The 12,707-nt window shown below is 40.2% G+C and overlaps 1 protein-coding gene and 1 pseudogene across 1 annotated transcript; one reads left to right on the forward strand and one right to left on the reverse strand.

The window, feature by feature from the left end:
• Nucleotides 1-406: 406 nt before the first annotated feature.
• Nucleotides 407-3,498, forward strand: LOC115732201 (annotated as a pseudogene).
• A 4,747-nt stretch (nucleotides 3,499-8,245) lies between these two features.
• LOC115732878 (putative invertase inhibitor) lies at nucleotides 8,246-8,749 on the reverse strand. The gene has a single exon (XM_030663563.2). The coding sequence runs from the start codon at nucleotides 8,747-8,749 to the stop codon at nucleotides 8,246-8,248; it is 504 nt and encodes a 167-aa protein (XP_030519423.2).
• Nucleotides 8,750-12,707: the final 3,958 nt, after the last annotated feature.

The following is a 12,707-nucleotide window of genomic DNA, read 5'->3' on the forward strand; positions in this document are numbered from 1 at the left end:
CCTTTGACATTTTGTACACGTGCGTCGACATAACACTTTACATGACTCTACTGATTCTTTGTTTTCCTTCCCTTTTCTCGTTCGAGGTATTGGTCAACTATCAACAAGCACCCCGAAAAGTCAAATGCACAACCCATTTCCATCACTAAAAAATAATAATTTTTATTCAGGGAATCACGTGACGAATGGTTATCCTCGTTGACAAGTGTAGATCCTCTTCTTCTTCTTTTCTATTTATTATCATTATTCGAAATCGGCCCATTGGTTATAATCCAATAATTAAGGCGAAGGTTCCTTAAATGATCCCATCTTGAGGCATAAAGGAAGAAAGGAGGTGCAACTACATGCCTCTTGTCACCATTGGCGCCTTCAGTTCTATATAAAGGGACCAATCCAAGGCAAATGAACCACCCCAATTCCAAGATCACCCATCTCAAATTCTCTCTTCACATTCTCATTTTCTCTGGATTCACTCACCAATTGACATGGGTTTTCATCAAAAGTTCATGATCCTTCTCTTTTTGCCTCTTTTGCTATCTCAAACCATTTCTAGCTATTCCTCTAGTGATGTGAAATCTTGGTGTAGCAAGATGCCCTACCAACAGCCATGCGAGTACTACTTGACCCACACTCTTAAGCAAGTGCCTCTAAAGAAGAAATCCGATTTCCTCAAGGCCTCGACACAAGTCGCCCTCGAGAGAGCCCAGCTTGCCTGGACCAGCACATACTCGCTAGGCTCTAGGTGCCGCAATGAGCTCGAGAAGGCCGCCTGGGCCGACTGCCTCCAGCTCTACGAGCACGTGGTCCTCCGCCTAAACCGCACCATTGACCGCCAGTGCACTCAAGACGATGCACAAACATGGCTCAGCAAAGCACTGACCAACCTTGAGACCTGTCGAGCCGGGTTCATCGAGCTCGGCGTCTCGGACAACGTGTTGCCCTTGATGTCAAATAACGTCTCCAAGTTGATAAGCAACACTCTCTCTGTGAACTATGTGCCCTACGTTATGCCGAACTTCACCAATGAGTTCCCTACTTGGGTGAGGCCCGGCGACCGGAAGCTCTTGCAATCTCCGTCCGCGGCGTCTAAGGCTAATATTGTGGTGGCTCAAGACGGTTCGGGGAACTATAAGACGATTAACGAAGCTATAACCGCAGCATCGAAGCGGTCCGGCACATCAAGATACATAATCTACATCAAGGCCGGTACGTATAAAGAGAATGTTGAAGTTGGATCAAAGTTGGCGAACATTATGTTCGTGGGTGATGGTATTGGAAACACCATAATTACAGGAAGCAAAAGTGTTGGCAGCGGATCTACTACTTTCAATTCAGCAACAGTTGGTGAGTTTATATTATCAAAGTCATACATGATTTTGTGCATTTTATTCAAAATAAACACTTTAAAAGTAAACGAGAGAGAGAGAGAGAGAGAGAGAGAATTATCGACTGCCAATTAATCTATTCATGGGGCCAGTAATCTTATCTTATTAACTTAATACGCCTTATAAGATCCTAGATTTAAAGATCTGTTTAACTTGTGATTTTGTTGGACTGTCGAAAAATGTTAAGATGTGTGTTGTTTTCTCGTGTGATCATATCCACAAAAATAATTTGAACGGCCTAATCTCGAGAATAGCTTAATAGACAATTAAACGAACTAAGGTCGTCATTTGATAATTAAGCCAGCAGGAATCTTTCAATTAGATTAAAGTTGTGTCCCACGTACGATGTCCCTTTGAGCAAACCAACCTTTTTTTTCCTAGAATAGACCAAAAATATTTACATAGAAATTGTATAAACTTATATTTATACATAGAAATTGGATAAACATAAGACGTTACACATAGACAATACTCATAATTTTTAACAACTGCATAAAATCATATACTTTCGGGTTAAAATTATGGTTCAAAGGCTACTCTTTTTTTTATGTAGAAGAATGTATGACAGTATTTTTGCATAGTTTGTAATAATAAACTGAAAATGTTGTTCTAATTTGGCAATTTACTGATATATTTTCAAAAGTAAACGCGATAGTAAACACGAGTCTTTACATATCATAAAATTAATCTAATCGGGAGCTTGATAGGAGATGAAGAACGATGAGCTTTGACTTCAATCAATCTGGTCGCAGATTGACCTTGATTGGGAAAACGTACCCAGTTTCACTTAACGTCATCAAGGAAAACGCAGCATTTAATAAATATTAATTACACCGATGTGTTTGTAATATGTGAGACGACTCTCCAACCACAATTTGCTGGTTGGTCCCTTTCTACATCTAGATAGATATAATGGCCTTTAGATAGCTTGTAGGAAATAGCAATGGTACTGAATTTATGAATAGTCTGATTCTTTCGGTTCATATTATAATTAAATGAAGTAGGTCAAGATCATGAATGCAATAATTAGTGAATACGGTTGGACAATTATTTGGTTCTATGTGAGGTAGTCAATATAGCATTTAGGGGTCTGTTTAGTTTGCGAGTTCCTTTTTTGGTTTAGATTACATTAGCAAGTAGACATGCGTACTAATAATCTTCCTTATCTTGCATTTCAGCTGCCGTTGGTGACGGATTCATCGCCCAAGACATCACTTTCCGTAACACTGCCGGTGCGGCGAATCACCAAGCAGTTGCTTTGCGTTCCGGGTCCGACCTTTCGGTCTTCTATCAATGTGGCTTTGAGGGTTATCAGGACACCCTTTATGTTCATTCTCAGCGGCAGTTCTACAGAGAGTGTGACATCTATGGCACGATTGACTTCATCTTTGGAAATGCTGCCGTCGTTCTCCAAAACTGCAACATCTATCCCAAAACCCTCCTAACAAGGTCAATACCATCACCGCACAAGGCCGGACCGACCCCAACCAGAATACCGGCATTGCCATCCACAATTGCCAAGTCACCGCAGCTTCCGACTTGAAATCGGTTCAAAGCTCCGTCAAGACGTACCTCGGGAGGCCGTGGCAAAAATATTCAAGAACTGTTTTCCTGAAGACTTACCTCGATAGCCTAATTAACTCAGCCGGTTGGTTGGAGTGGAATGGTAACTTTGCCCTCACAACTCTATACTATGGTGAGTATATGAACATAGGCCCCGGCTCATCAACCGTGAATAGGGTCAAGTGGGCAGGTTACCATGTCATCACGAGTGCGACGGAGGCCTCAATGTTCACCGTTGGGAACTTCATCGACGGTCGCTCTTGGTTGCCGGCCACCAGCGTGCCTTACACCTCTGGCCTTTAAGCTTTGGAAAAAGCAGAAAATCATAGTAAAGCACAAAGCTTGACATGGTCACAAGTCGTTCACAGGGAAAGATGGTGTTTAGATTTTATGCCGTATATAGAAGCCATTAGTACAGACATAGATAATAAACACAAGCATATGTTGTGGTTTCACATGTAGAGTTTTCGATTCTTTGAATGTATCATTTGTAATAAAGGAAATCAGTTATCGTTATTTCACAATTGTATTAGTTTGCATAGTTATAAGGTTTTTCAACTGACTCTTTGGTTATATCATATCTCACTTAGAATTTTCCCATATTGTTATACCATCTCTCAATTTGGGAAGTCAGATGAGCTATTTAAACATACAATTATTCAATTGAGACTGTCCCTTTTGCTGGCATCAACAGGTTATACATTCAATGAAGTCAACAAGATCGAACTAATGGTAAGTCTAGGATTATAAACTTATAATGCAACAATTTAAGTGGGCATAAAGTCCAAGACAGTTGCTAAACCGGATCTGATTGGACTCCCGCAAAGCATATTTCTCTGACGAGAATGCTTTCAATTGACGTGGCTTGTCTCAAAGTCACGTACTGCTTCTATTGCTTACAAGTTAAGATCAACACTTAAACGGTTTAAAAGAGCAAGAAGCAAACTACTGCAAATGTCAGCCTCCCGCTTGTTGGTCGATTCGGGAAGATAAGACATCATTTTCTTGTGTAAACACAAGGAAATGAAATGGAGTTGGTGTGGTGAAAATGTATTTACTCTCCAGTTTGGGTAGACAAGCATGACGAGGAGAACCGTTGATTTTGTGGGGATTAAGATCCTCTTTGTCGAAGGAGTACAATAGGGAAATTACTTAAAAAAGTCATAAACATATTACAATTGTACCAATTCAGTTTTATACCATTTAATTTCGCCAATTTAATCATAAACATTTGCGATAAGTTCATCGGGAGTGTCATAACTTGTGTACGGCATTCACTTGAGTGTCATAACTTTTTTTCCGTTCACTTAAATGCCATATCAAAGTAAAATCATTCATTTAAGTGCTATTTCTAGCAAATCATCCTACGTGGACTTTTTATTTTTTTATTTATTTTTTAATGACATGTGGCTTTTTTTAAATTATTTTTAATGTTTTCTGTATTTTTTATTTTTTATTTTTTATTTATTTTGATTTTTTTTTACTTTTTTCTTAGTTTTTTCCCTTTTGGCTGGCAACCCAAGGGATAGGACCCGCTTGCCCTCAGTAGGCGAAGGGCCTCGTGGCCCAGCCGGCCATGGCCAAGATGATTTTGCCACCCATGGGTGAGGCGGCCCAACCGGCCGAGGGCAAGAGGGCCCTCGCCCTTGAGTCGCCGGCCAAGGGGTGGGAAGTCAAGAAAAAATCAAAAGAAAACGAAAAAATTCAAAATAATTAAAAAGAAAAAGAAAAAGAAAAAGAAAATCCACGTGTACATTAAAATATTTAAAAAATTCCGGCAATGCCACGTTAGCTTTTCCAGCTCCTATGTAGGATTTTTAGTGAAACAAATCGGCAATGGCACTTAAGTAATTGTTATTTTAAATTTGTGACACTCAAGTGAGCGAAAAAAAAGTTTAGCTCTCAAGTGAACGCCGTACAAAAATTAAGACACTCACGGCGTACTTATCCTTAAACCTTTTGACAATTTAGCAATTCCATCCATCTACCCAATTTTGGCCAAAAACCACCGACATGGACATTAGCCATTTTACGTGGCGCCATCGGTGTTGACATGGACAATTTAATAAGTTTTTAAATTTATGATGAGTTTATTATTACAATTGATTGATTATTCCTGTTTTTTTCTTTTGTCTTTTCATTGTCATTGGTGACCCTTGCCGACGCTGGGCGAGGTCAACCTCACCCTAGTGGGATCTGGCAAGGGTTGAGCCTCGACGGCCCAACGACAGCAAGGTCAAGCCTTACCAACCCAGCCCTAGTCAAGTCGACTTGGCGAGGTTCTACCCCGCCGGTTACAATGAAAAAATAAAAAGGAAAAAAAGACAAAACCTAATAGGTTTAGAAAATAAAAACATAAAATTGTCCATGTTAGCTTTGGCGGCGCCACATAAGATAGCCAACATCCACGTCAACAATTTTCAATTAAAATTAGTCGGATGGATTGAAATGACAAATTATCGAAAGGTTTAGGACTGGATTGGCACAATTATAATAAATTTAGGATTTTTTTTGTGATGTACCCGAGTAAATTGACATGGTGGATTGGAATATAGGGTTTGGTGAAGTGGATGTATTCGGATTATGTGGTTGAATCTGTTTTTAGTTATTTAGTTATTGATGTGCTAGTCATTTAAGATGGGTAGCTTGAAGATGCGAGTTTATCTAAGATTGAACAGTTGGCATCTAAAGCCTTGTACATTTCCTGTACTCCTGGCAGAAAGCAATGCTGCTTGATTTTTGGTATTATCCTAATTTCACGGATAATATGACGAGATATTTCTTTCTAACACTCCTCCTATCACCTACAAGGCGGTTTTTAAGAGGTTCCTATGAACATAAGGTCCGAATTAAGGAAATTTTGACTTCACTATACTCGATCATACATTTCCACATGTGGGCGAGAGTTCAACATTCTAATTTCTCTGATTTTACATGTACGCATATACATGACTTTTAGGTACATATGAATGAAGATTTGCATGTATTTCCCCCATCAGTATTGTTAGTAAGCAGTAAGTTAAGACTGTAATAAGTTTTCGAGAGAACTTTTCCAAATCCATGTCCTTTCGGGTTAAGAATTCAAATATTCAATAACCATTCATTTAATCAGTTCAAGCTTTTTAAATAGTTAACAGTACATCACAAGTTTCATATGGTATAAAGTAGAACATGCTTTATATCTTATTTCCAGCTTTATAAGTCCAAACTACACGTGAAGAGGAGTGTTAATGTGTTTATATATCAAACCCCGCCTTCATTTAACAATTAAAGCTTTTAGAACATGTGACTATGATCCCACAAAATCGATCACTTTGATCATTGCATAGCAAGTGCAAGACTCCTATAATAGTGTTCAAAGAGGTCAATTGACGCTAGTTACCTCTCCTCGCTCTTTTACTTATTAAAGAAGTAAATAAATTTATTACCTATGGGAAAGCTTTCTAGAATAAGCATGCTAATTCCGTCAAGACAAGGAAAGATATTTCAATTTCAGTTGCAAGACTTAAAAAAAAAAGTTACTTATAAATTTTATTATCTTGACGAGCAGACTATAACTGCAAGTTTAACCTGTTCAACAAGGTATCGGTTGCTTATCTAGTTCAATTAGAGCACTCAAATCAGGCTTAAAAATATGTCAAAGGTTGACTAATCTCGGACATAAGTCCCAATTTCAAGAAATTTTGACTTCACGATACTCAATCGTACATTACCACATGTGGGGGTAAGAGTTCAATATTTTATCCAACCAGCTTGTATGCCGATATCTATATAAAAAATAAAAAATAAGAACTCATCCTCTTACGAAATGGATTCGAGTAACGAATAGTGTCCATTCCTTGGGACTTTTTCCTCGTACCGAATTTTCTATCTTTGAGGGAAAAATAGAACCTGGTGTTGTAATTTGAGCGCAAAGAAGAGTACTTCCAAGATACAAGACTAGAAAAGAGAGCAAGATGAAGGAGCGTAAATGACGTTCAGCAGTAGGGGAGAGAGAGAGAGAGAGAGAGAGGACCTTGAGGCGACAAAGACGGATTGCAGCTCCGTCGTGAGCGGTGGTGGTGCAGAACCCCGAAGCGGAGATGCAAAGAGAGCAGCACAACAGAGAGTACAAAAGAGTCAAAGAGATATTTAAAAAAACGTTAGAAAGAGGGAGAAAACGTGGGAACGATTTTGATCTATCACGATTTGTACTCTTTTGCCTTCAATAGCATACCAATTTCTTATTTTCTTTTGTTTAATTCAAGGGCACAAGCATGGAGATTCGATTAGGCCTATTGAATCTCCACCTAAAAATCTTACGTGGTTGCCTACATGGGCGGCGAAGAGCAAGCAGACCCGGCGTGGCACTCACGTGGCAAAAATATGTCAACCCGATCGACTACATGGACTGTGAAAAGCAAGCGGAGCTGACATGACACTCACGTGGCAAAAATATGTCAACTTGTTGTATGTTATTCGTTTCTTGTTTTCTTTTTCCTTTTTTGTAACTTCCTCGTTCATTTTCTTCCTTGATTTAGCGACGATAAGGGCGGCGACGGCAAGGGCGACAGTGAAGATGAAGGAGGTAAGAAAAAAATTCTTGACCGAAGATAAATGTGTGACGTGGAATCATAAAAAAAAATTGAGATAAATGTGTCACACAATATAAGTCTGAAGTTTTTTGTGTCTTGGGGTTTTAGATGTCACACGAGTACAAATTTGGAGTAAATATATTGCACAAATACAAGCTTAAGGCTTTTATTGTCACAAAAGAAAAAAAAAATCGAGTATAGTTTGAAAGTTTTGGTGGCTTTTACCCTTTAACAAAAATTAAATAACTCACTTTCCTTTCTGTCATTTTTCATGACTAATGATGCGGCTAAATCAAAGTAATCTTGTGAAGAAGCCAGAACTGGCCGTGGATATTTAACTCAAATAACAAATAAACGGCACAAACAAGCAGGCATCGGATATTCAGGTTGGGATGAAGGTGGGCGTAAGACATATCAAGTGGAAATATTGACGGGCTGCCAAGGTGCTTTCTCTTTTGACACAATGAAAGTTTCAAACGCTGATTTTGATTTATGGAAATCAGTTTCTTTCCAATTGTTAAGAGTTGTCTACGGGTAAAAAGATCTCCATCCATGAGAATCCATTCGCAAGAAATAGATTGTATAGTAAAAGAAGAGGACTCGGATTACCATGGAGATTCATAGATCATGCATTAATTGATCGGCAGACACCAACTTGATTACATTCCTCACAAAATAACCATTATACTTAGCACTAGTGGGCCCAATTGAAAAATGTCAGCATTACACTTTGTCAAAGGTGGAACCATGCCTCCCTTCCTCGATTCTTTGAATGTCGCACGTATCTTCGCAAGTCATCATTGCAGACACCCAAATATTCAAATCGAGGTAACGCTTCGCCTTGTAAAATGGGGTAAGGTCTTCGCGTTCACCGGAGGTGTAAGCATCCAAACAAAGCGTGAGAGCTCTGAGTTGGCTCGGTTCCAGTTTTTGCTTCGGTAGTTGCTTGATGTACTCAATCGTGCCTGTATAGTTGGCTTGTAACAGCTTGAGCCTGTTCAGCCCTAGTCCCTCGACGTCCACCTCATGGTTCTCCGAGTCTGACCCAAGAGACTTCACGCAGCAGTCGAAGTTCAACACTGGGTCTTCAGCTGCAATCTTTCTGCGGGTGTCCTGAACACTATGGTTTGCAGACCGGACACAATGGAAGTTCACGAGGAAAAGGATCGAGAATATGGGAGAGATTGAGAATGCACAATTAATTTTTCCGAAAATCGAATGCTTCATCCTCATATGATATTCATCATGCTTTGATCGGTCACGCCCCTTCATCAAATCCACCGTTTCGAGAGAATCGTGGTGGACGTAATTTTAGGGGCCGAAGATCTGGTCGAGGACAAGGTGGACGGTTCTCGCGTGATCAACCGGTTTGGAAAGCGTCCAATGATCGATTTGATTTACAGTCATTCTCTCTCCCTTATGTTGATCGGTCCTCCTCTTCCTCTAGTCGGCCTCGTGGCGGTTCGAAGCCCTATGTTCCCCCATTCACCCAGGGAGGCATTCTTGGATCTAGGCCTAATCTTTCTTGTCGGATCTGTAATGGAGCCGGGCACACTGCTCTACAATGTCGGCAAAGATTTAATCACGCCTTCACTACAACCGATCTATCGGATTCTTTCTCAGCTCTCTCGGTTGGTGAGACCCTCGATCAAATGTGGTATATTGACAGTGGAGCGTCGGCACACATGACTAGTGACATTGGTAAAATTCTAAATCCTAGACCTTTTTATGATTCGACAAAAGTTTCAGTTGGTGATGGTCGTTTATTGCCTATTACGCAAGTCGGTAAAGCCTTTTTACATGCTGATTCTCGATCTTTGCTGTTATCACCTGTCTATCATGTCCCTAATCTTGCTCGTGATCTTATCTCGGTCACTCAACTTTGTCGTAAAAATTCTTGTACTATTGATTTTAATGGTTCATCCTTTTCTTTGAAGGACCAACGAACCGGGAAAGTTCTCCTCCAAGCTGATTCTTCTCATGGTCTTTATCCGATTTCCAATTCCTTGGTGTCGTCTCACTTGCATCCTATAGTGGCTTCTTCTGCTTCACTCAGTCGCTGGCATGCTCGTCTTGGTCATCCAAATAAACAAGTTTTGAGTCGTATTTGCAATTCTAGTTCTAGGTCGGTATCATGTGAGTCATGTCTTGTAGGCAAATCTCATCGATTGCCTTTTGAGTCTGTTAATCATCGTGCTTCTTTTCCTTTAATTGTCATTCATTCTGATGTATGGACGAGTCCCATTTTATCCAATTCTGGTTTTAAATATTTTGTGTTATTCGTTGATGATTACTCTCGGTTCACTTGGATTTTTCCGATGAAAAATAAATCTGAAGTGCCTACTCACTTTCATCGCTTCCGTTCTTTTGTCGAAAATCTGTGCAATAGCAAGATTAAATTCCTACAAACTGATGGGGGAGGTGAATATACCAGTAATTCATTCAAAAAATATTTACGTGAAAATGGTATTATTCAGCGTTTTTCTTGTCCGGACACCCCATCTCAAAATGGTTTGTCAGAACGCAAAATCAGACATTTAGTCGAAATGTCTCGAACCTTATTAATCCATGCTCATATGCCTCCTTCATATTGGGTCGATGCTCTTCTCACTGCAGTTTACACTATTAATCGACTTCCTACTCCCATCTTATCCGATATTTCCCCCTTTCATTGTTTATTTGGGTTCCAGTTTGATTATTCATTCTTTCGAATTTTTGGTAGTGCTTGTTATCCTTTTCTTCCGTCCCGTGTCTCCCATAAACTTGCACCTCATTCTATGCCATGTGTATTTCTTGGTTATGCGTCGAATCACAAAGGCTATCGTTGCCTTGATCGGTCCAGTGGTCGTGTCTTTATCAGTCGTCATGTTCGGTTTGATGAGGAGAATTTTTCCTTTTCACAAAGTTCTTCAACTCTTAGTTCCGTAAATAATTCTTTCAATTCAATTCCTTCACTTATTTTTTCCTCCAATCAATCTATTCTTCCTTCTACCTCATTTGAGCATCAAGCTGTTCCTCCGACTCTCTCAACTTCTCTAGCCCAACCTCTAAATACATCTCTCTCCTCCTCTCAACCTACCCAATCTAGTTCAAATTGTTTTTCACCTCCACCAACCCTCCTTTCTAACCCACTCTCTGTGTCCCAGCCTAACTCTACTTCTGACGAGATTCCTCCTACATCAGATTCACAAATCCTTTCTACATCTCTAGCTAGCTCCTCTACTTCTGTATCTTCTCTTCCCACTCATCCTATGCAAACTCGTGCTAAATCTGGAATATCTAAACCCAGAAAAATTTTTAATCTCTCTAATTCTTTTCATGAAGAGACACCGACTTGCTATTCTAAGGCCATTCTTGACTCACGTTGGAAAGCAGCCATGGCAGATGAATTTAATGCCTTGGTCACTAATCACACGTGGGATCTTGTACCACCCGACCCTTCTAAGAACTTAGTCGGTTGTAAATGGGTTTTTAAGATTAAGGAAAAATCCGATGGAACTATCGAACGCTTCAAGGCTCGTCTAGTTGTACAAGGATTTAAGCAACAAGCGGGATTGGATTATGACGAGACTTTTAGCCCTGTCATTAAACCAGCTACAATTCGAGTTGTTCTCTCTATTGCTATTTCATCGGGATGGGCTATACGTCAACTTGATGTTAAGAATGCCTTCTTGCACGGCATTCTTTGCGAGGAAGTTTACATGCGCCAACCTCCTGGTTTCTCTAATACTGAATATCCGAATCATGTGTGCCGTCTCCGGAAAGCCATTTATGGTTTGAAGCAAGCTCCACGTGCATGGTTTCTTCGCTTCAGCAGTTTTTTATTATCATTGGGTTTCATGGCGAGCAAGGCCGATCCCTCGTTATTTGTCTATACTTCTTCTCGGGGTCGTCTATATCTTCTGCTGTATGTTGATGATATCATTGTTCTTGGTGATACTGCTCATTTATTACAGTCTTTGATTACTCGACTCTCACAAGAATTTGCTATGAAGGATCTTGGACCACTTCACTATTTTCTTGGCATTGAGGCTCATCACCGATCTAACAGTATGCTTCTATCTCAAGCTAAGTATGTTGATAGCCTTTTGCGCAAGTTTGACCTTGTTAAGGTAAAGCCCGTATCTACTCCCTTGGCATCGAAAACTATGTTGTCTATTGATGATGGTGAGCTTCTCGCTTCTCCAACTCTATATCGACGGATGGTTGGTGCTTTACAGTATGTGTCCATGACTAGACCCCGATATTAGTTTTGCTGTGAACTTGGTTAGCCAATTCATGCATCAACCCGGATTACCTCATCCGCAAGCCGTCAAGCGTATATACCGGTATTTAGCTGGCACATCTACACATGGATTACTCATTGAGCGGTGTTCTCCCACTTCATTAACAGCTTATGCGGATGCAGCCCAGTGGGTGTTACGATACTCGACGTTCCACATCAGGTTTTTGTGTATTTCTAGGCACTAATCTTGTTTCATGGAGTGCCAAGAAGCAACCCACTGTGGCTCGTTCTAGCACGGAGGTTGAGTATCGTGCTGTCGCTCATTGTGTTGCGGAGACTATTTGGATTCGGCATTTACTTCGTGAGCTAGAAGTACCACTTTCTACTCCTCTCACTGTTTTTTGTGACAACATATCTGCCACATATCTTGCCCTCAATCCCGTATTTCACGCTCGCACCAAACACATTGAGTTGGATTTTCACTTTGTTCGAGAACGGGTTGCTTCCAGTGATCTACGTGTTCGCTACGTGCCTACTGCGGATCAAGTGGCCGACATATTTACAAAGGAGTTACCTAGTCTGCGTCATGCGCTATTGAGATCCAATCTCTCGGTTGTTACACCTACTTCGGATTGAGGGGGAGTATTATCGTGTAATTATATGTATATTGGGGTATTTCTGTAATTGTGTTTATTTATACCCTTATTGTAATTAGTCACTCATATAAATACATGTTATACAACCCTAGTTTGGGTTGAGCCACCATAAACACTCTGGCGTTATTTCTCTCTGACTCTGAACATCTTCATCGAAGACGACATACTTTTGATATCTTTCGTTGATTTTGATAATCACACTTGCGAGAACAGATTGTTCCTCGTGTCTATTCAAATTCTTATGTTTAGCTAATTTTCTATCATGTTTCGGCATCAAAAATGTCTTCAAAGATGTAGGTCAGTA

The sequence above is a fragment of the Rhodamnia argentea genome, chromosome 3 (genome assembly GCF_020921035.1).
Source record: "Rhodamnia argentea isolate NSW1041297 chromosome 3, ASM2092103v1, whole genome shotgun sequence".
NCBI lineage: Eukaryota > Viridiplantae > Streptophyta > Magnoliopsida > Myrtales > Myrtaceae > Rhodamnia > Rhodamnia argentea.

Bases quoted from the DNA above. Each gene is read 5' to 3' on its own strand.
- LOC115732878 (XM_030663563.2), bottom strand. From the start codon at position 8,749: ATGAAGCATTCGATTTTCGGAAAAATTAATTGTGCATTCTCAATCTCT.